The 25,889-nt window shown below is 35.7% G+C and overlaps 1 protein-coding gene across 1 annotated transcript; it reads right to left on the bottom strand.

The window, feature by feature from the left end:
* Positions 1-1,025: 1,025 nt before the first annotated feature.
* LOC132142095 (uncharacterized) lies at positions 1,026-25,645 on the bottom strand (the record flags this gene model as incomplete). Its single annotated transcript, XM_059551735.1, is given in 2 exon segments — positions 1,026-3,860; positions 22,781-25,645. Coding segments are annotated over 2 exon segments (5,691 nt in total), but the record flags the coding sequence as incomplete, so codon positions are not given.
* Positions 25,646-25,889: the final 244 nt, after the last annotated feature.

The following is a 25,889-nucleotide window of genomic DNA, read 5'->3' as shown; positions in this document are numbered from 1 at the left end:
TATAACTTCTAACACATTAAAAACTGTCTTACAGCATTGCAAAAACATTGTATTTCATAAGGCATAAGCATCTTTCAGTTTGGCAAGATTTGCACTGAATATTGAATGAAGCAGCTTTCTCTCATAGAGAGACAAGCTTTTGAGCATATTTGGGCTAGATTTCACTTCATTTGAACAGAATCACTATTTAAACATAACTGGTCTCAGAAACCTGTAAATGTCAATGTCAATGTCACCTTTATTTATATAGCGCTTTAAACAAAATACATTGCGTCAAAGCAACTGAACAACATTCATTAGGAAAACAGTGTCAATAATGCAAAAATGAGAGTTAAAGGCAGTTCATCATTGGATTCAGTTATGTCATCTCTGTTCAGTTAAATAGTGTCTGTGCATTTATTTGCAATCAAGTCAACGATATCGCTGTAGATGAAGGGTCCCCAACTAAGCAAGCCAGAGGCGACAGCGGCAAGGAACCGAAACTCCATCGGTGACAGAATGGAGAAAAAAACCTTGGGAGAAACCAGGCTCAGTTGGGGGGCCAGTTCTCCTCTGACCAGACGAAACCAGTAGTTCAATTCCAGGCTGCAGCAAAGTCAGATTGTGCAGAAGAATCATCTGTTTCCTGTGGTCTTGTCCTGGTGCTCCTCTGAGACAAGGTCTTTACAGGGGATCTGTATCTGGGGCTCTAGTTGTCCTGGTCCCCGCTGTCTTTCAGGGATGTAGAGGTCCTTTCTAGGTGCTGATCCACCATCTGGTCTGGATACGTACTGGATCCGGGTGACTGCAGTGACCCTCTGATCTGGACACAGACTGGATCTGGTGGCCACGGTGACCTCGGAACAAGAGAGAAACAGACAAATATTAGCGTAGATGCCATTCTTCTAATGATGTAGCAAGTACATAGGTTGTTATGGGAAGTGTTTCCGGTTCCGGTTTACCTAATTAATGCAGCCTAAAAATCCTTTAACGGATTTGGATAATAAAAGCATATTAGTATGTTATGTGTATGCCAGGTTAAAGAGATGGGTCTTTAATCTAGATTTAAACTGCAAGAGTGTGTCTGCCTCCCGAACAATGTTAGGTAGGTTATTCCAGAGTTTGGGCGCCAAATAGGAAAAGGATCTGCCGCCTGCAGTTGATTTTGATATTCTAGGTATTATCAAATTGCCTGAGTTTTGAGAACGTAGCGGACGTAGAGGATTAGAATGTAAAAGGAGCTCATTCAAATACTGAGGTGCTAAACCATTCAGGGCTTTATAAGTAATAAGCAATATTTTAAAATCTATGCGATGCTTGATAGGGAGCCAGTGCAGTGTTGACAGGACCGGGCTAATATGGTCATACTTCCTGGTTCTAGTAAGAACTCTTGCTGCTGCATTTTGGACTAGCTGTAGTTTGTTTACTAAGCGTGCAGAACAACCACCCAATAAAGCATTACAATAATCTAACCTTGAGGTCATAAATGCATGGATTTACATTTCTGCATTTGACATTGAGAGCATAGGCCGTAATTTAGATATGTTTTTGAGATGGAAAAATGCAGTTTTACAAATGCTAGAAACGTGGCTTTCTAAGGAAAGATTGCGATCAAGTAGCACACCTAGGTTCCTAACTGATGATGAAGAATTGACAGAGCAACCATCAAGTCTTAGACAGTGTTCCAGGTTATTACAAGCAGAGTTTTTAGGTCCTATAATTAACACCTCTGTTTTTTCAGAATTTAGCAGTAAGAAATTACTCGTCATCCAGTTTTTTATATCGACTATGCAATCCATTAGTTTTTCAAATTGGTGTGTTTCACCGGGCTGCGAAGAAATATAGAGCTGAGTATCATCAGCATAACAGTGAAAGCTAACACCATGTTTCCTGATGATATCTCCCAAGGGTAACATATAAAGCGTGAAGAGTAGCGGCCCTAGTACTGAGCCTTGAGGTACTCCATACTGCACTTGTGATCGATAGGATACATCTTCATTCACTGCTACGAACTGATGGCGGTCATATAAGTACGATTTAAACCATGCTAATGCACTTCCACTGATGCCAACAAAGTATTCAAGTCTATGCAAAAGAATGTTGTGGTCAATTGTGTCAAACGCAGCACTAAGATCCAATAAAACTAATAGAGAGATACACCCACGATCAGATGATAAGAGCAGATCATTTGTAACTCTAAGAAGAGCAGTCTCAGTACTATGATACGGTCTAAATCCTGACTGGAAATCCTCACATATACCATTTTTCTCTAAGAAGGAATATAATTGTGTGGATACCACCTTTTCTAGTATCTTGGACAGAAAAGGGAGATTCGAGATTGGTCTATAATTAACTAGTTCTTTGGGGTCAAGTTGTGGTTTTTTGATGAGAGGCTTAATAACAGCCAGTTTGAAGGTTTTGGGGACATGTCCTAATGACAATGAGGAATTAATAATAGTCAGAAGAGGATCTATGACTTCTGGAAGCACCTCTTTCAGGAGCTTAGATGGTATAGGGTCTAACATACATGTTGTTGGTTTAGATGATTTAACAAGTTTATACAACTCTTCCTCTCCTATAGTAGAGAATGAGTGGAACTGTTCCTCAGGGGATCTATAGTGCACTGTCTGATGTGATACTGTAGCTGACGGCTGAATGGTTGCAATTTTATCTCTAATAGTATTGATTTTAGAAGTAAAGTAGTTCATAAAGTCATTACTGCTGTGGTGTTGGGAAATGTCAACACTTGTTGAGGCTTTATTTTTCGTTAATTTAGCCACTGTATTGAATAAATACCTGGGGTTATGTTTGTTTTCTTCTAAAAGAGAAGAAAAGTAATCGGATCTAGCAGTTTTTAATGCTTTTCTGTAGGATATGTTACTTTCCCGCCAAGCAATACGAAATACCTCTAGTTTTGTTTTCCTCCAGCTGCGCTCCATTTTTCGGGCTGCTCTCTTTAGGGTGCGAGTATGCTCATTATACCATGGTGTCAAACTGTTTTCCTTAACCTTCCTTAAGCGTAAAGGAGCAACTTTATTTAAAGTGCTAGAAAAGAGAGAGTCCATAGTTTCTGTTACATCATCAAGTTGTTCTGAGGTTTTGGATATGCTAAGGAATTTGGATACATCAGGAAGATAACTTAAAAAGCAGTCTTTTGTGTTAGAAGTGATGGTTCTTCCATACTTGTAACAAGAAGTAGAATTTACAATTTTGGCTATATGAATTTTGCAAAGAACTAAATAATGATCTGAGATATCATCACTTGGCTGAATAATTTCAACACCATCAACATCAATTCCATGTGACAGTATTAAATCTAGAGTATGATTTCGACAATGAGTAGGTCCTGAAACGTGTTGTCTAACACCAATAGAGTTCAGAATGTCTATAAATGCTGATCCCAATGCATCGTTTTCATTATCAACATGGATATTAAAATCACCAACTATTAAAACTTTATCTGCAGCCAGAACTAACTCGGATGTAAAATCACCAAACTCTTTAATAAAGTCTGTATGGTGCCCTGGTGGCCTGTATACAGTAGCCAGTACAAACATAACAGGGGATTTATCATTAACATTTGTTTCTTTGGATAAAGTTATATGAAGTACCATTACTTCAAATGAGTTATACTTGAAGCCTGCCCTCTGAGAAATCCTGAAAACGTTGTTATAAATTGAAGCAACACCTCCACCTTTGCCTTTTAGACGTGGCCCATGTTTATAACAGTAATCTTGGGGGGTGGACTCATTTAAAATAATGTAATCATCAGGTTTTAGCCAGGTTTCTGTCAAACAGAGTACATCTATATTATGATCAGTGATCATATTATTTACAAAAAGTGTTTTCGTAGAAAGGGATCTGATATTCAATAAGCCAAGCTTTATCATTTGTTTATCCATATTGCTTCTGTTTTTTATTTGTTGAACCTCAATTAAATTGTTAATCTTAACTTGGTTTGGACGTTTTTTGTATTTTCTAGTTCGGGGAACAGACACAGTCTCTATAGTGTGATATCTAGGTGAAAAAGTCTCTATGTGCTGAGAATTAACTGTAATTAAATTAACTGTAATTAGAATTAACTGTAAACTGACAATCTTGAGCATTGAAGTCCTAACATAAGTTTTTGTGCATATAACTTCTAACACATTAAAAACTGTCTTACAGCATTGCAAAAACATTGTATTTCATAAGGCATAAGCATCTTTCAGTTTGGCAAGATTTGCACTGAATATTGAATGAAGCAGCTTTCTCTCATAGAGAGACAAGCTTTTGAGCAGATTTGGGCTAGATTTCACTTCATTTGAACAGAAGCACTATTTCAACATTACTGGTCTCAGAAACCTGTAAACTGACAATCTTGAGCATTGAAGTCCTAACATAAGGTTTAGTGCATATAACTTCTAACACATTAAAAACTGTCTTACAGCATTGCAAAAACATTGTATTTCATAAGGCATAAGCATCATTCAGTTTGGCAAGATTTGCACTGAATATTGAATGAAGCAGCATTCTCTCATAGAGAGACAAGCTTTTGAGCAGATTTGGGCTAGATTTCACTTCATTTGAACAGAAGCACTATTTCAACATTATTGGTCTCAGAAACCTGTAAACTGACAATCTTGAGCATTGAAGTCCTAACATAAGTTTTTGTGCATATAACTTCTAACACATTAAAAACTGTCTCAACGCATTGCAGAAGTCATTTTATTTCTTAAGACATAAGCATCTTTCAGTTTGGCAAGATTTGCACTGAATATTGAATGAAGCACCTTTCTCTCATAGAGAGACAACCTTCTGAGCATATTTGGGCTAGATTTCACTTCATTTGAACAGAAGCACTATTTCAACATTACTGGTCTCAGAAACCTGTAAACTGACAATCTTGAGCATTGAAGTCCTAACATCCGTCATAAGGTTTTGTGCATATAACTTCTAACACATTAAAAACTGTCTTACAGCATTGCAAAAACATTGTATTTCATAAGGCATAAGCATCTTTCAGTTTGGCAAGATTTGCACTGAATATTGAATGAAGCAGCTCTATCTCACAGAGAGACAAGCTTTTGAGCATATTTGGGCTAGATTTCACTTCATTTGAACAGAAGCACTATTTCAACATTACTGGTCTCAGAAACCTGTAAACTGACAATCTTGAGCATTGAAGTCCTAACATAGGTTTTTGTGCATATAACTTCTAACACATTAAAAACTGTCTTAAAGCATTGCAAAAACATTGTATTTCATAAGGCATAAGCATCTTTCAGTTTGGCAAGATTTGCACTGAATATTGAATGAAGCAGCTTTCTCTCATAGAGAGACAAGCTTTTGAGCAGATTTGGGCTAGATTTCACTTCATTTGAACAGAAGCACTATTTCAACATTACTGGTCTCAGAAACCTGTAAACTGACAATCTTGAGCATTGAAGTCCTAACATAAGGTTTAGTGCATATAACTTCTAACACATTAAAAACTGTCTTACAGCATTGCAAAAACATTGTATTTCATAAGGCATAAGCATCATTCAGTTTGGCAAGATTTGCACTGAATATTGAATGAAGCAGCATTCTCTCATAGAGAGACAAGCTTTTGAGCAGATTTGGGCTAGATTTCACTTCATTTGAACAGAAGCACTATTTCAACATTATTGGTCTCAGAAACCTGTAAACTGACAATCTTGAGCATTGAAGTCCTAACATAAGTTTTTGTGCATATAACTTCTAACACATTAAAAACTGTCTCAACGCATTGCAGAAGTCATTTTATTTCTTAAGACATAAGCATCTTTCAGTTTGGCAAGATTTGCACTGAATATTGAATGAAGCACCTTTCTCTCATAGAGAGACAACCTTCTGAGCATATTTGGGCTAGATTTCACTTCATTTGAACAGAAGCACTATTTCAACATTACTGGTCTCAGAAACCTGTAAACTGACAATCTTGAGCATTGAAGTCCTAACATCCGTCATAAGGTTTTGTGCATATAACTTCTAACACATTAAAAACTGTCTTACAGCATTGCAAAAACATTGTATTTCATAAGGCATAAGCATCTTTCAGTTTGGCAAGATTTGCACTGAATATTGAATGAAGCAGCTCTATCTCACAGAGAGACAAGCTTTTGAGCATATTTGGGCTAGATTTCACTTCATTTGAACAGAAGCACTATTTCAACATTACTGGTCTCAGAAACCTGTAAACTGACAATCTTGAGCATTGAAGTCCTAACATAGGTTTTTGTGCATATAACTTCTAACACATTAAAAACTGTCTTAAAGCATTGCAAAAACATTGTATTTCATAAGGCATAAGCATCTTTCAGTTTGGCAAGATTTGCACTGAATATTGAATGAAGCAGCTTTCTCTCATAGAGAGACAAGCTTTTGAGCAGATTTGGGCTAGATTTCACTTCATTTGAACAGAAGCACTATTTCAACATTACTGGTCTCAGAAACCTGTAAACTGACAATCTTGAGCATTGAAGTCCTAACATAAGGTTTAGTGCATATAACTTCTAACACATTAAAAACTGTCTTACAGCATTGCAAAAACATTGTATTTCATAAGGCATAAGCATCATTCAGTTTGGCAAGATTTGCACTGAATATTGAATGAAGCAGCATTCTCTCATAGAGAGACAAGCTTTTGAGCAGATTTGGGCTAGATTTCACTTCATTTGAACAGAAGCACTATTTCAACATTATTGGTCTCAGAAACCTGTAAACTGACAATCTTGAGCATTGAAGTCCTAACATAAGTTTTTGTGCATATAACTTCTAACACATTAAAAACTGTCTCAACGCATTGCAGAAGTCATTTTATTTCTTAAGACATAAGCATCTTTCAGTTTGGCAAGATTTGCACTGAATATTGAATGAAGCACCTTTCTCTCATAGAGAGACAACCTTCTGAGCATATTTGGGCTAGATTTCACTTCATTTGAACAGAAGCACTATTTCAACATTACTGGTCTCAGAAACCTGTAAACTGACAATCTTGAGCATTGAAGTCCTAACATCCGTCATAAGGTTTTGTGCATATAACTTCTAACACATTAAAAACTGTCTTACAGCATTGCAAAAACATTGTATTTCATAAGGCATAAGCATCTTTCAGTTTGGCAAGATTTGCACTGAATATTGAATGAAGCAGCTCTATCTCACAGAGAGACAAGCTTTTGAGCATATTTGGGCTAGATTTCACTTCATTTGAACAGAAGCACTATTTCAACATTACTGGTCTCAGAAACCTGTAAACTGACAATCTTGAGCATTGAAGTCCTAACATAAGTTTTTGTGCATATAACTTCTAACACATTAAAAACTGTCTTACAGCATTGCAAAAACATTGTATTTCATAAGGCATAAGCATCTTTCAGTTTGGCAAGATTTGCACTGAATATTGAATGAAGCAGCTCTATCTCACAGAGAGACAAGCTTTTGAGCATATTTGGGCTAGATTTCACTTCATTTGAACAGAATCACTATTTAAACATAACTGGTCTCAGAAACCTGTAAAATGACAATATTGAGCATTGAAGTCCTAACATAAGTTTTTGTGCATATAACTTCTAACACATTAAAAACTGTCTTACAGCATTGCAAAAACATTGTATTTCATAAGGCATAAGCATCTTTCAGTTTGGCAAGATTTGCACTGAATATTGAATGAAGCAGCTCTATCTCACAGAGAGACAAGCTTTTGAGCATATTTGGGCTAGATTTCACTTCATTTGAACAGAATCACTATTTAAACATAACTGGTCTCAGAAACCTGTAAACTGACAATCTTGAGCATTGAAGTCCTAACATAAGTTTTTGTGCATATAACTTCTAACACATTAAAAACTGTCTTACAGCATTGCAAAAACATTGTATTTCATAAGGCATAAGCATCTTTCAGTTTGGCAAGATTTGCACTGAATATTGAATGAAGCAGCTCTATCTCACAGACAGACAAGCTTTTGAGCATATTTGGGCTAGATTTCACTTCATTTGAACAGAATCACTATTTCAACATTAATGGTCTCAGAAACCTGTAAACTAACAATCTTGAGCATTGAAGTCCTAACATAAGTTTTTGTGTATATAACTTCTAACACATTAAAAACTGTCTTACAGCATAGCAAAAACATTGTATTTCATAAGGCATAAGCATCTTTCAGTTTGGCAAGATTTGCACTGAATATTGAATGAAGCAGCTTTCTCGCATAGAGAGACAAGCTTTTGAGCAGATTTGGGCTAGATTTCACTTCATTTGAACAGAAGCACTATTTCAACATTACTGGTCTCAGAAACCTGTAAACTGACAATCTTGAGCATTGAAGTCCTAACTAAGGTTTAGTGCATATAACTTCTAACACATTAAAAACTGTCTTACAGCATTGCAAAAACATTGTATTTCATAAGGCATAAGCATCTTTCAGTTTGGCAAGATTTGCACTGAATATTGAATGAAGCAGCATTCTCTCATAGAGAGACAAGCTTTTGAGCAGATTTGGGCTAGATTTCACTTCATTTGAACAGAAGCACTATTTCAACATTATTGGTCTCAGAAACCTGTAAACTGACAATCTTGAGCATTAAAGTCCTAACATAAGTTTTTGTGCATATATATCTTCTAACACATTAAAAACTGTCTCAACGCATTGCAGAAGTCATTTTATTTCTTAAGACATAAGCATCTTTCAGTTTGGCAAGATTTGCACTGAATATTGAATGAAGCACCTTTCTCTCATAGAGAGACAAGCTTTTGAGCATATTTGGGCTAGATTTCACTTCATTTGAACAGAAGCACTATTTCAACATTACTGGTCTCAGAAACCTGTAAACTGACAATCTTGAGCATTGAAGTCCTAACATCCGTCATAAGGTTTTGTGCATATAACTTCTAACACATTGAAAACTGTCTTACAGCATTGCAAAAACATTGTATTTCATAAGGCATAAGCATCTTTCAGTTTGGCAAGATTTGCACTGAATATTGAATGAAGCAGCTCTATCTCACAGAGAGACAAGCTTTTGAGCATATTTGGGCTAGATTTCACTTCATTTGAACAGAAACACTATTTCAACATTACTGGTCTCAGAAACCTGTAAACTGACAATCTTGAGCATTGAAGTCCTAACATAAGGTTTAGTGCATATAACTTCTAACACATTAAAAACTGTCTTACAGCATTGCAAAAACATTGTATTTCATAAGGCATAAGCATCTTTCAGTTTGGCAAGATTTGCACTGAATATTGAATGAAGCACCGCTCTCTCATAGAGACACAAGCTTTTGAGCAGATTTGAGCTAGATTTCACTTCATTTGAACAGAAGCACTATTTCAACATTACTGGTCTCAGAAACTTGTAAACTGACAATCTTGAGCTTTGAAGTCCTAACATAAGTTTTTGTGCATATAACTTCTAACACATTACAAACTGTCTTACAGCATTGCAAAAACATTGTATTTCATAAGGCATAAGCATCTTTCAGTTTGGCAAGATTTGCACTGAATATTGAATGAAGCAGCTTTCTCTCATAGAGAGACAAGCTTTTGAGCAGATTTGGGCTAGATTTCACTTCATTTGAACAGAAGCACTATTTCAACATTACTGGTCTCAGAAACCTGTAAACTGACAATCTTGAGCATTGAAGTCCTAAAATAAGTTTTTGTGCATATAACTTCTAACACATTAAAAACTGTCTCAACGCATTGCAAAAACATTGTATTTCATAAGGCATAAGCATCTTTCAGTTTGGCAAGATTTGCACTGAATATTGAATGAAGCAGCTTTCTCTCATAGAGAGACAAGCTTTTGAGCAGATTTGGGCTAGATTTCACTTCATTTGAACAGAAGCACTATTTCAACATTAGTGGTCTCAGAAACCTGTAAACTGACAATCTTGAGCATTGAAGTCCTAACATAAGTTTTTGTGCATATAACTTCTAACACATTAAAAACTGTCTCCACTGCATTGCAGAAATCATTTTATTTCATAAGACATAAGCATCTTTCAGTTTGGCAAGATTTGCACTGAATATTGAATAAAGCAGCTTTCTCTCATAGAGAGACAAGCATTTGAGCAGATTTGGGCTAGATTTCACTTCATTTGAACAAAAGCACTATTTCATCATAACTGGTCTCAGAAACTTGTAAACTGACAATCTTGAGTATTGAAGTCCGAACATAAGGTTTTGTGCATATAACTTCTAACACATTAAAAACTGTCTTACAGCATTGCAAAAACATTGTATTTAATAAGGCATAAGCATCTTTCAGTTTGGCAAGATTTGCACTGAATATTGAATAAGGCAGCTCTATCTCACAGAGAGACAAGCTTTTGAGCATATTTGGGCTAGATTTCACTTCATTTGAACAGAAGCACTATTTCAACATTACTGGTCTCAGAAACCTGTAAACTGACAATCTTGAGCATTGAAGTCCTAACTAAGGTTTAGTGCATATAACTTCTAACACATGAAAAACTGTCTTACAGCATTGCAAAAACATTGTATTTCATAAGGCATAAGCATCTTTCAGTTTGGCAAGATTTGCACTGAATATTGAATGAAGCAGCATTCTCTCATAGAGAGACAAGCTTTTGAGCAGATTTGGGCTAGATTTCACTTCATTTGAACAGAAGCACTATTTCAACATTATTGGTCTCAGAAACCTGTAAACTGACAATCTTGAGCATTGAAGTCCTAACATAAGTTTTTGTGCATATATATCTTCTAACACATTAAAAACTGTCTCAACGCATTGCAGAAGTCATTTTATTTCTTAAGACATAAGCATCTTTCAGTTTGGCAAGATTTGCACTGAATATTGAATGAAGCACCTTTCTCTCATAGAGAGACAAGCTTTTGAGCATATTTGGGCTAGATTTCACTTCATTTGAACAGAAGCACTATTTCAACATTACTGGTCTCAGAAACCTGTAAACTGACAATCTTGAGCATTGAAGTCCTAACATCCGTCATAAGGTTTTGTGCATATAACTTCTAACACATTAAAAACTGTCTTACAGCATTGCAAAAACATTGTATTTCATAAGGCATAAGCATCTTTCAGTTTGGCAAGATTTGCACTGAATATTGAATGAAGCAGCTCTATCTCACAGAGAGACAAGCTTTTGAGCATATTTGGGCTAGATTTCACTTCATTTGAACAGAAGCACTATTTCAACATTACTGGTCTCAGAAACATGTAAACTGACAATCTTGAGCATTGAAGTCCTAACATAAGGTTTAGTGCATATAACTTCTAACACATTAAAAACTGTCTTACAGCATTGCAAAAACATTGTATTTCATAAGGCATAAGCATCTTTCAGTTTGGCAAGATTTGCACTGAATATTGAATGAAGCACCTCTCTCTCATAGAGACACAAGCTTTTGAGCAGATTTGAGCTAGATTTCACTTCATTTGAACAGAAGCACTATTTCAACATTACTGGTCTCAGAAACTTGTAAACTGACAATCTTGAGCTTTGAAGTCCTAACATAAGTTTTTGTGCATATAACTTCTAACACATTACAAACTGTCTTACAGCATTGCAAAAACATTGTATTTCATAAGGCATAAGCATCTTTCAGTTTGGCAAGATTTGCACTGAATATTGAATGAAGCAGCTCTATCTCACAGAGAGACAAGCTTTTGAGCATATTTGGGCTAGATTTCACTTCATTTGAACAGAATCACTATTTAAACATAACTGGTCTCAGAAACCTGTAAACTGACAATCTTGAGCATTGAAGTCCTAACATAAGTTTTTGTGCATATAACTTCTAACACATTAAAATCTGTCTTACAGCATTGCAAAAACATTGTATTTCATAAGGCATAAGCATCTTTCAGTTTGGCAAGATTTGCACTGAATATTGAATGAAGCAGCTCTATCTCACAGAGAGACAAGCTTTTGAGCATATTTGGGCTAGATTTCACTTCATTTGAACAGAATCACTATTTAAACATAACTGGTCTCAGAAACCTGTAAACTGACAATCTTGAGCATTGAAGTCCCAACATAAGGTTTTGTGCATATAACTCCTAACACATTAAAAACTGTCTCAACGCATTGCAAAAACTTTGTATTTCGTAAGGCATAAGCATCTTTCAGTTTGGCAAGATTTGCACTGATCATTGAATGAAGCAGCTTTCTCTCACAGAGAGACAAGCTTTTGAGCAGATTTGGGCTAGATTTCACTTCATTTGAACAGAAGCACCATTTCAACATAACTGGTCTCAGAAACCTGTAAACTGACAATCTTGAGCATTGAAGTCCTAACATAAGGTTTAGTGCATATAACTTCTAACACATTAAAAACTGTCTTACAGCATTGCAAAAACATTGTATTTCATAAGGCATAAGCATCATTCAGTTTGGCAAGATTTGCACTGAATATTGAATGAAGCAGCATTCTCTCATAGAGAGACAAGCTTTTGAGCAGATTTGGGCTAGATTTCACTTCATTTGAACAGAAGCACTATTTCAACATTATTGGTCTCAGAAACCTGTAAACTGACAATCTTGAGCATTGAAGTCCTAACATAAGTTTTTGTGCATATAACTTCTAACACATTAAAAACTGTCTCAACGCATTGCAGAAGTCATTTTATTTCTTAAGACATAAGCATCTTTCAGTTTGGCAAGATTTGCACTGAATATTGAATGAAGCACCTTTCTCTCATAGAGAGACAACCTTTTGAGCATATTTGGGCTAGATTTCACTTCATTTGAACAGAAGCACTATTTCAACATTACTGGTCTCAGAAACCTGTAAACTGACAATCTTGAGCATTGAAGTCCTAACATCCGTCATAAGGTTTTGTGCATATAACTTCTAACACATTAAAAACTGTCTTACAGCATTGCAAAAACATTGTATTTCATATGGCATAAGCATCTTTCAGTTTGGCAAGATTTGCACTGAATATTGAATGAAGCAGCTCTATCTCACAGAGAGACAAGCTTTTGAGCATATTTGGGCTAGATTTCACTTCATTTGAACAGAAGCACTATTTCAACATTACTGGTCTCAGAAACCTGCAAACTGACAATCTTGAGCATTGAAGTCCTAACATAAGTTTTTGTGCATATAACTTCTAACACATTAAAAACTGTCTTACAGCATTGCAAAAACATTGTATTTCATAAGGCATAAGCATCTTTCAGTTTGGCAAGATTTGCACTGAATATTGAATGAAGCAGCTCTATCTCACAGAGAGACAAGCTTTTGAGCATATTTGGGCTAGATTTCACTTCATTTGAACAGAATCACTATTTAAACATAACTGGTCTCAGAAACCTGTAAAATGACAATCTTGAGCATTGAAGTCCTAACATAAGTTTTTGTGCATATATCTTCTAACACATTAAAAACTGTCTTACAGCATTGCAAAAACATTGTATTTCATAAGGCATAAGCATCTTTCAGTTTGGCAAGATTTGCACTGAATATTGAATGAAGCAGCTCTATCTCACAGAGAGACAAGCTTTTGAGCATATTTGGGCTAGATTTCACTTCATTTGAACAGAATCACTATTTCAACATTACTGGTCTCAGAAACGTGTAAACTGACAATCTTGAGCTTTGAAGTCCTAACATAAGTTTTTGTGCATATAACTTCTAACACATTAAAAACTGTCTTACAGCATTGCAAAAACATTATATTTCATAAGGCATAAGCATCTTTCAGTTTGGCAAGATTTGCACTGAATATTGAATGAAGCAGCTTTCTCTCATAGAGAGACAAGCTTTTGAGCAGATTTGGGCTAGATTTCACTTCATTTGAACAGAAGCACTATTTCAACATTACTGGTCTCAGAAACTTGTAAACTGACAATCTTGAGCTTTGAAGCCCTAACATAAGTTTTTGTGCATATAACTTCTAACACATTAAAAACTGTCTTACAGCATTGCAAAAACATTGTATTTCATAAGGCATAAGCATCTTTCAGTTTGGCAAGATTTGCACTGAATATTGAATGAAGCAGCTTTCTCTCATAGAGAGACAAGCTTTTTGAGCAGATTTGGGCTAGATTTCACTTCATTTGAACAGAAGCACTATTTCAACATTACTGGTCTCAGAAACCTGTAAACTGACAATCTTTAGCATTGAAGTCCTAACATATGTTTTTGTGCATATAACTTCTAACACATTAAAAACTGTCTTACAGCATTGCAAAAACATTGTATTTCATAAGGCATAAGCATCTTTCAGTTTGGCAAGATTTGCACTGATCATTGAATGAAGCAGCTTTCTCTCATAGAGAGACAAGCTTTTGAGCAGATTTGGGCTAGATTTCACTTCATTTGAACAGAAGCACTATTTCAACATTACTGGTCTCAGAAACCTGTAAACTGACAATCTTGAGCATTAAAGTCCTAACATAAGTTTTTGTGCATATAACTTCTAACACATTAAAAACTGTCTCACTGCATTGCAGAAATCATTTTATTTCATAAGACATAAGCATCTTTCAGTTTGGCAAGATTTGCACTGAATATTGAATAAAGCAGCTTTCTCTCATAGAGAGACAAGCATTTGAGCAGATTTGGGCTAGATTTCACTTCATTTGAACAAAAGCACTATTTCATCATAACTGGTCTCAGAAACTTGTAAACTGACAATCTTGAGTATTGAAGTCCTAACATAAGGTTTTGTGCATATAGCTTCTAACACATTAAAAACTGTCTTACAGCATTGCAAAAACATTGTATTTCATAAGGCATAAGCATCTTTCAGTTTGGCAAGATTTGCACTGATTATTGAATGAAGCAGCTCTATCTCACAGAGAGACAAGCTTTTGAGCATATTTGGGCTATATTTCACTTCATTTGAACAGAATCACTACTTAAACATAACTGGTCTCAGAAACCTGTAAACTGACAACCTTGAGCATTGAAGTCCTAACATAAATTTTTGTGCATATAACTTCTAACACATTAAAAACTGTCTTACAGCATTGCAAAAACATTGTATTTAATAAGGCATAAGCATCTTTCAGTTTGGCAAGATTTGCACTGAATATTGAATGAAGCAGCTTTCTCTCATAGAGAGATAAGCTTTTGAGCAGATTTGGGCTAGATTTCACTTCATTTGAACAGAAGCACTATTTCAACATTACTGGTCTCAGAAACCTGTAAACTGACAATCTTGAGCATTGAAGTCCTAACATAAGGTTTTGTGCATATAACTTCTAACACATTAAAAACTGTCTTACAGGATTGCAAAAACATTGTATTTCATAAGGCATAAGCATCTTTCAGTTTGGCAAGATTTGCACTGAATATTGAATGAAGCAGCATTCTCTCATAGAGAGACAAGCGTTTGAGCAGATTTGGGCTAGATTTCACTTCATTTGAACAGAAGCACTATTTCAACATTACTGGTCTCAGAAACTTGTAAACTGACAATCTTGAGCTTTGAAGTCCTAACATAAGTTTTTGTGCATATAACTTCTAACACATTAAAAACTGTCTTACAGCATTGCAAAAACATTATATTTCATAAGGCATAAGCATCTTTCAGTTTGGCAAGATTTGCACTGAATATTGAATGAAGCAGCTTTCTCTCATAGAGAGACAAGCTTTTGAGCAGATTTGGGCTAGATTTCACTTCATTTGAACAGAAGCACTATTTCAACATTACTGGTCTCAGAAACTTGTAAACTGACAATCTTGAGCTTTGAAGTCCTAACATAAGTTTTTGTGCATATAACTTCTAACACATTAAAAACTGTCTTACAGCATTGCAAAAACATTGTATTTCATAAGGCATAAGCATCTTTCAGTTTGGCAAGATTTGCACTGAATATTGAATGAAGCAGCTTTCTCTCATAGAGAGACAAGCTTTTTGAGCAGATTTGGGCTAGATTTCACTTCATTTGAACAGAAGCACTATTTCAACATTACTGGTCTCAGAAACCTGTAAACTGACAATCTTTAGCATTGAAGTCCTAACACATGTTTTTGTGCATATAACTTCTAACACATTAAAAACTGTCTTACAGCATTGCAAAAACATTGTATTTCATAAGGCATAAGCATCTTTCAGTTTGGCAAGATTTGCACTGAATATTGAATGAAGCAGCTTTCTCTCATAGAGAGAAAAGCTTTTGAGCAGATTTGGGCTAGATTTCACTTCATTTGAACAGAAGCACTATTTCAACATTACTGGTCTCAGAAACCTGTAAACTGACAATCTTGAGCATTGAAGTCCTAACATAAGGTTTAGTGCATATAACTTCTAACACATTAAAAACTGTCTTACAGCATTGCAAAAACATTGTGTTTCATAAGGCATAAGCATCATTCAGTTTGGCAAGATTTGCACTAAATATTGAATGAAGCAGCATTCTCTCATAGAGAGACAAGCTTTTGAGCAGATTTGGGCTAGATTTCACTTCATTTGAACAGAAGCACTATTTCAACATTATTGGTCTCAGAAACCTGTAAACTGACAATCTTGAGCATTGAAGTCCTAACATAAGTTTTTGTGCATATAACTTCTAACACATTAAAAACTGTCTCAACGCATTGCAGAAGTCATTTTATTTCTTAAGACATAAGCATCTTTCAGTTTGGCAAGATTTGCACTGAATATTGAATGAAGCACCTTTCTCTCATAGAGAGACAACCTTTTGAGCATATTTGGGCTAGATTTCACTTCATTTGAACAGAAGCACTATTTCAACATTACTGGTCTCAGAAACCTGTAAACTGACAATCTTGAGCATTGAAGTCCTAACATCCGTCATAAGGTTTTGTGCATATAACTTCTAACACATTAAAAACTGTCTTACAGCATTGCAAAAACATTGTATTTCATAAGGCATAAGCATCTTTCAGTTTGGCAAGATTTGCACTGAATATTGAATGAAGCAGCTCTATCTCACAGAGAGACAAGCTTTTGAGCATATTTGGGCTAGATTTCACTTCATTTGAACAGAAGCACTATTTCAACATTACTGGTCTTAGAAACCTGTAAACTGACAATCTTGAGCATTGAAGTCCTAACATAAGTTTTTGTGCATATAACTTCTAACACATTAAAAACTGTCTTAAAGCATTGCAAAAACATTGTATTTCATAAGGCATAAGCATCTTTCAGTTTGGCAAGATTTGCACTGAATATTGAATGAAGCAGCTTTCTCTCATAGAGAGACAAGCTTTTGAGCAGATTTGGGCTAGATTTCACTTCATTTGAACAGAAGCACTATTTCAACATTACTGGTCTCAGAAACCTGTAAACTGACAATCTTGAGCATTGAAGTCCTAACATAAGGTTTAGTGCATATAACTTCTAACACATTAAAAACTGTCTTACAGCATTGCAAAAACATTGTATTTCATAAGGCATAAGCATCATTCAGTTTGGCAAGATTTGCACTGAATATTGAATGAAGCAGCATTCTCTCATAGAGAGACAAGCTTTTGAGCAGATTTGGGCTAGATTTCACTTCATTTGAACAGAAGCACTATTTCAACATTATTGGTCTCAGAAACCTGTAAACTGACAATCTTGAGCATTGAAGTCCTAACATAAGTTTTTGTGCATATAACTTCTAACACATTAAAAACTGTCTCAACGCATTGCAGAAGTCATTTTATTTCTTAAGACATAAGCATCTTTCAGTTTGGCAAGATTTGCACTGAATATTGAATGAAGCACCTTTCTCTCATAGAGAGACAACCTTTTGAGCATATTTGGGCTAGATTTCACTTCATTTGAACAGAAGCACTATTTCAACATTACTGGTCTCAGAAACCTGTAAACTGACAATCTTGAGCATTGAAGTCCTAACATCCGTCATAAGGTTTTGTGCATATAACTTCTAACACATTAAAAACTGTCTTACAGCATTGCAAAAACATTGTATTTCATAAGGCATAAGCATCTTTCAGTTTGGCAAGATTTGCACTGAATATTGAATGAAGCAGCTCTATCTCACAGAGAGACAAGCTTTTGAGCATATTTGGGCTAGATTTCACTTCATTTGAACAGAAGCACTATTTCAACATTACTGGTCTCAGAAACCTGTAAACTGACAATCTTGAGCATTGAAGTCCTAACATAGGTTTTTGTGCATATAACTTCTAACACATTAAAAACTGTCTTAAAGCATTGCAAAAACATTGTATTTCATAAGGCATAAGCATCTTTCAGTTTGGCAAGATTTGCACTGAATATTGAATGAAGCAGCTTTCTCTCATAGAGAGACAAGCTTTTGAGCAGATTTGGGCTAGATTTCACTTCATTTGAACAGAAGCACTATTTCAACATTACTGGTCTCAGAAACCTGTAAACTGACAATCTTGAGCATTGAAGTCCTAACATAAGGTTTAGTGCATATAACTTCTAACACATTAAAAACTGTCTTACAGCATTGCAAAAACATTGTATTTCATAAGGCATAAGCATCATTCAGTTTGGCAAGATTTGCACTGAATATTGAATGAAGCAGCATTCTCTCATAGAGAGACAAGCTTTTGAGCAGATTTGGGCTAGATTTCACTTCATTTGAACAGAAGCACTATTTCAACATTATTGGTCTCAGAAACCTGTAAACTGACAATCTTGAGCATTGAAGTCCTAACATAAGTTTTTGTGCATATAACTTCTAACACATTAAAAACTGTCTCAACGCATTGCAGAAGTCATTTTATTTCTTAAGACATAAGCATCTTTCAGTTTGGCAAGATTTGCACTGAATATTGAATGAAGCACCTTTCTCTCATAGAGAGACCACCTTTTGAGCATATTTGGGCTAGATTTCACTTCATTTGAACAGAAGCACTATTTCAACATTACTGGTCTCAGAAACCTGTAAACTGACAATCTTGAGCATTGAAGTCCTAACATCCGTCATAAGGTTTTGTGCATATAACTTCTAACACATTAAAAACTGTCTTACAGCATTGCAAAAACATTGTATTTCATATGGCATAAGCATCTTTCAGTTTGGCAAGATTTGCACTGAATATTGAATGAAGCAGCTCTATCTCACAGAGAGACAAGCTTTTGAGCATATTTGGGCTAGATTTCACTTCATTTGAACAGAAGCACTATTTCAACATTACTGGTCTCAGAAACCTGCAAACTGACAATCTTGAGCATTGAAGTCCTAACATAAGTTTTTGTGCATATAACTTCTAACACATTAAAAACTGTCTTACAGCATTGCAAAAACATTGTATTTCATAAGGCATAAGCATCTTTCAGTTTGGCAAGATTTGCACTGAATATTGAATGAAGCAGCTCTATCTCACAGAGAGACAGGCTTTTGAGCATATTTGGGCTAGATTTCACTTCATTTGAACAGAATCACTATTTAAACATAACTGGTCTCAGAAACCTGTAAAATGACAATCTTGAGCATTGAAGTCCTAACATAAGTTTTTGTGCATATATCTTCTAACACATTAAAAACTGTCTTACAGCATTGCAAAAACATTGTATTTCATAAGGCATAAGCATCTTTCAGTTTGGCAAGATTTGCACTGAATATTGAATGAAGCAGCTCTATCTCACAGAGAGACAAGCTTTTGAGCATATTTGGGCTAGATTTCACTTCATTTGAACAGAATCACTATTTAAACATAACTGGTCTCAGAAACCTGTAAAATGACAATCTTGAGCATTGAAGTCCTAACATAAGTTTTTGTGCATATATCTTCTAACACATTAAAAACTGTCTTACAGCATTGCAAAAACATTGTATTTCATAAGGCATAAGCATCTTTCAGTTTGGCAAGATTTGCACTGAATATTGAATGAAGCAGCTCTATCTCACAGAGAGACAAGCTTTTGAGCATATTTGGGCTAGATTTCACTTCATTTGAACAGAATCACTATTTCAACATTACTGGTCTCAGAAACGTGTAAACTGACAATCTTGAGCTTTGAAGTCCTAACATAAGTTTTTGTGCATATAACTTCTAACACATTAAAAACTGTCTTACAGCATTGCAAAAACATTATATTTCATAAGGCATAAGCATCTTTCAGTTTGGCAAGATTTGCACTGAATATTGAATGAAGCAGCTTTCTCTCATAGAGAGACAAGCTTTTGAGCAGATTTGGGCTAGATTTCACTTCATTTGAACAGAAGCACTATTTCAACATTACTGGTCTCAGAAACTTGTAAACTGACAATCTTGAGCTTTGAAGTCCTAACATAAGTTTTTGTGCATATAACTTCTAACACATTAAAAACTGTCTTACAGCATTGCAAAAACATTGTATTTCATAAGGCATAAGCATCTTTCAGTTTGGCAAGATTTGCACTGAATATTGAATGAAGCAGCTTTCTCTCATAGAGAGACAAGCTTTTTGAGCAGATTTGGGCTAGATTTCACTTCATTTGAACAGAAGCACTATTTCAACATTACTGGTCTCAGAAACCTGTAAACTGACAATCTTTAGCATTGAAGTCCTAACATATGTTTTTGTGCATATAACTTCTAACACATTAAAAACTGTCTTACAGCATTGCAAAAACATTGTATTTCATAAGGCATAAGCATCTTTCAGTTTGGCAAGATTTGCACTGAATATTGAATGAAGCAGCTTTCTCTCATAGAGAGACAAGCTTTTGAGCAGATTTGGGCTAGATTACACTTCACTTGAACAGAAGCACTATTTCAACATTACTGGTCTCAGAAACCTGTAAACTGACAATCTTGAGCATTAAAGTCCTAACATAAGTTTTTGTGCATATAACTTCTAACACATTAAAAACTGTCTCAACGCATTGCAGACGTCATTTTATTTCTTAAGACATAAGCATCTTTCAGTTTGGCAAGATTTGCACTGAATATTGAATGAAGCAGCTCTATCTCACAGAGAGACAAGCTTTTGAGCATATTTGGGCTAGATTTCACTTCATTTGAACAGAATCACTATTTAAATATAACTGGTCTCAGAAACCTGTAAACTGACAATCTTGAGCATTGAAGTCCTAACATAAGTTTTTGTGCATATAACTTCTAACACATTAAAAACTGTCTTACAGCATTGCAAAAACATTGTATTTCATAAGGCATAAGCATCTTTCAGTTTGGCAAGATTTGCACTGAATATTGAATGAAGCAGCTTTCTCTCATAGAGAGACAAGCTTTTGAGCAGATTTGGGCTAGATTTCACTTCATTTGAACAGAAGCACTATTTCAACATTACTGGTCTCAGAAACCTGTAAACTGACAATCTTGAGCATTGAAGTCCTAACATAAGGTTTAGTGCATATAACTTCTAACACATTAAAAACTGTCTTACAGCATTGCAAAAACATTGTATTTCATAAGGCATAAGCATCTTTCAGTTTGGCAAGATTTGCACTGAATATTGAATGAAGCAACATTCTCTCATAGAGAGACAAGCTTTTGAGCAGATTTGGGCTAGATTTCACTTCATTTGAACAGAAGCACTATTTCAACATTATTGGTCTCAGAAACCTGTAAACTGACAATCTTGAGCATTGAAGTCCTAACATAAGTTTTTGTGCATATAACTTCTAACACATTAAAAACTGTCTCAACGCATTGCAGAAGTCATTTTATTTCTTAAGACATAAGCATCTTTCAGTTTGGCAAGATTTGCACTGAATATTGAATGAAGCACCTTTCTCTCATAGAGAGACAACCTTTTGAGCATATTTGGGCTAGATTTCACTTCATTTGAACAGAAGCACTATTTCAACATTACTGGTCTCAGAAACCTGTAAACTGACAATCTTGAGCATTGAAGTCCTAACATCCGTCATAAGGTTTTGTGCATATAACTTCTAACACATTAAAAACTGTCTTACAGCATTGCAAAAACATTGTATTTCATAAGGCATAAGCATCTTTCAGTTTGGCAAGATTTGCACTGAATATTGAATGAAGCAGCTTTCTCTCATAGAGAGACAAGCTTTTGAGCATATTTGGGCTAGATTTCACTTCATTTGAACAGAATCACTATTTAAACATAACTGGTCTCAGAAACCTGTAAATGTCAATGTCAATGTCACCTTTATTTATATAGCGCTTTAAACAAAATACATTGCGTCAAAGCAACTGAACAACATTCATTAGGAAAACAGTGTCAATAATGCAAAAATGAGAGTTAAAGGCAGTTCATCATTGGATTCAGTTATGTCATCTCTGTTCAGTTAAATAGTGTCTGTGCATTTATTTGCAATCAAGTCAACGATATCGCTGTAGATGAAGGGTCCCCAACTAAGCAAGCCAGAGGCGACAGCGGCAAGGAACCGAAACTCCATCGGTGACAGAATGGAGAAAAAAACCTTGGGAGAAACCAGGCTCAGTTGGGGGGCCAGTTCTCCTCTGACCAGACGAAACCAGTAGTTCAATTCCAGGCTGCAGCAAAGTCAGATTGTGCAGAAGAATCATCTGTTTCCTGTGGTCTTGTCCTGGTGCTCCTCTGAGACAAGGTCTTTACAGGGGATCTGTATCTGGGGCTCTAGTTGTCCTGGTCCCCGCTGTCTTTCAGGGATGTAGAGGTCCTTTCTAGGTGCTGATCCACCATCTGGTCTGGATACGTACTGGATCCGGGTGACTGCAGTGACCCTCTGATCTGGACACAGACTGGATCTGGTGGCCACGGTGACCTCGGAACAAGAGAGAAACAGACAAATATTAGCGTAGATGCCATTCTTCTAATGATGTAGCAAGTACATAGGTTGTTATGGGAAGTGTTTCCGGTTCCGGTTTACCTAATTAATGCAGCCTAAAAATCCTTTAACGGATTTGGATAATAAAAGCATATTAGTATGTTATGTGTATGCCAGGTTAAAGAGATGGGTCTTTAATCTAGATTTAAACTGCAAGAGTGTGTCTGCCTCCCGAACAATGTTAGGTAGGTTATTCCAGAGTTTGGGCGCCAAATAGGAAAAGGATCTGCCGCCTGCAGTTGATTTTGATATTCTAGGTATTATCAAATTGCCTGAGTTTTGAGAACGTAGCGGACGTAGAGGATTATAATGTAAAAGGAGCTCATTCAAATACTGAGGTGCTAAACCATTCAGGGCTTTATAAGTAATAAGCAATATTTTAAAATCTATGCGATGCTTGATAGGGAGCCAGTGCAGTGTTGACAGGACCGGGCTAATATGGTCATACTTCCTGGTTCTAGTAAGAACTCTTGCTGCTGCATTTTGGACTAGCTGTAGTTTGTTTACTAAGCGTGCAGAACAACCACCCAATAAAGCATTACAATAATCTAACCTTGAGGTCATAAATGCATGGATTAACATTTCTGCATTTGACATTGAGAGCATAGGCCGTAATTTAGATATGTTTTTGAGATGGAAAAATGCAGTTTTACAAATGCTAGAAACGTGGCTTTCTAAGGAAAGATTGCGATCAAGTAGCACACCTAGGTTCCTAACTGATGATGAAGAATTGACAGAGCAACCATCAAGTCTTAGACAGTGTTCCAGGTTATTACAAGCAGAGTTTTTAGGTCCTATAATTAACACCTCTGTTTTTTCAGAATTTAGCAGTAAGAAATTACTCGTCATCCAGTTTTTTATATCGACTATGCAATCCATTAGTTTTTCAAATTGGTGTGTTTCACCGGGCTGCGAAGAAATATAGAGCTGAGTATCATCAGCATAACAGTGAAAGCTAACACCATGTTTCCTGATGATATCTCCCAAGGGTAACATATAAAGCGTGAAGAGTAGCGGCCCTAGTACTGAGCCTTGAGGTACTCCATACTGCACTTGTGATCGATAGGATACATCTTCATTCACTGCTACGAACTGATGGCGGTCATATAAGTACGATTTAAACCATGCTAATGCACTTCCACTGATGCCAACAAAGTATTCAAGTCTATGCAAAAGAATGTTGTGGTCAATTGTGTCAAACGCAGCACTAAGATCCAATAAAACTAATAGAGAGATACACCCACGATCAGATGATAAGAGCAGATCATTTGTAACTCTAAGAAGAGCAGTCTCAGTACTATGATACGGTCTAAATCCTGACTGGAAATCCTCACATATACCATTTTTCTCTAAGAAGGAATATAATTGTGTGGATACCACCTTTTCTAGTATCTTGGACAGAAAAGGGAGATTCGAGATTGGTCTATAATTAACTAGTTCTTTGGGGTCAAGTTGTGGTTTTTTGATGAGAGGCTTAATAACAGCCAGTTTGAAGGTTTTGGGGACATGTCCTAATGACAATGAGGAATTAATAATAGTCAGAAGAGGATCTATGACTTCTGGAAGCACCTCTTTCAGGAGCTTAGATGGTATAGGGTCTAACATACATGTTGTTGGTTTAGATGATTTAACAAGTTTATACAACTCTTCCTCTCCTATAGTAGAGAATGAGTGGAACTGTTCCTCAGGGGATCTATAGTGCACTGTCTGATGTGATACTGTAGCTGACGGCTGAATGGTTGCAATTTTATCTCTAATAGTATTGATTTTAGAAGTAAAGTAGTTCATAAAGTCATTACTGCTGTGGTGTTGGGAAATGTCAACACTTGTTGAGGCTTTATTTTTCGTTAATTTAGCCACTGTATTGAATAAATACCTGGGGTTATGTTTGTTTTCTTCTAAAAGAGAAGAAAAGTAATCGGATCTAGCAGTTTTTAATGCTTTTCTGTAGGATATGTTACTTTCCCGCCAAGCAATACGAAATACCTCTAGTTTTGTTTTCCTCCAGCTGCGCTCCATTTTTCGGGCTGCTCTCTTTAGGGTGCGAGTATGCTCATTATACCATGGTGTCAAACTGTTTTCCTTAACCTTCCTTAAGCGTAAAGGAGCAACTTTATTTAAAGTGCTAGAAAAGAGAGAGTCCATAGTTTCTGTTACATCATCAAGTTGTTCTGAGGTTTTGGATATGCTAAGGAATTTGGATACATCAGGAAGATAACTTAAAAAGCAGTCTTTTGTGTTAGAAGTGATGGTTCTTCCATACTTGTAACAAGAAGTAGAATTTACAATTTTGGCTATATGAATTTTGCAAAGAACTAAATAATGATCTGAGATATCATCACTTGGCTGAATAATTTCAACACCATCAACATCAATTCCATGTGACAGTATTAAATCTAGAGTATGATTTCGACAATGAGTAGGTCCTGAAACGTGTTGTCTAACACCAATAGAGTTCAGAATGTCTATAAATGCTGATCCCAATGCATCATTTTCATTATCAACATGGATATTAAAATCACCAACTATTAAAACTTTATCTGCAGCCAGAACTAACTCGGATGTAAAATCACCAAACTCTTTAATAAAGTCTGTATGGTGCCCTGGTGGCCTGTATACAGTAGCCAGTACAAACATAACAGGGGATTTATCATTAACATTTGTTTCTTTGGATAAAGTTATATGAAGTACCATTACTTCAAATGAGTTATACTTGAAGCCTGCCCTCTGAGAAATCCTGAAAACGTTGTTATAAATTGAAGCAACACCTCCACCTTTGCCTTTTAGACGTGGCCCATGTTTATAACAGTAATCTTGGGGGGTGGACTCATTTAAAATAATGTAATCATCAGGTTTTAGCCAGGTTTCTGTCAAACAGAGTACATCTATATTATGATCAGTGATCATATTATTTACAAAAAGTGTTTTCGTAGAAAGGGATCTGATATTCAATAAGCCAAGCTTTATCATTTGTTTATCCATATTGCTTCTGTTTTTTATTTGTTGAACCTCAATTAAATTGTTAATCTTAACTTGGTTTGGACGTTTTTTGTATTTTCTAGTTCGGGGAACAGACACAGTCTCTATAGTGTGATATCTAGGTGAAAAAGTCTCTATGTGCTGAGAATTAACTGTAATTAAATTAACTGTAATTAGAATTAACTGTAAACTGACAATCTTGAGCATTGAAGTCCTAACATAAGTTTTTGTGCATATAACTTCTAACACATTAAAA

This window comes from Carassius carassius, chromosome 6 (genome assembly GCF_963082965.1).
Source record: "Carassius carassius chromosome 6, fCarCar2.1, whole genome shotgun sequence".
Lineage (NCBI taxonomy): Eukaryota > Metazoa > Chordata > Actinopteri > Cypriniformes > Cyprinidae > Carassius > Carassius carassius.
This window is presented reverse-complemented; position numbering and strand designations above follow the sequence as displayed.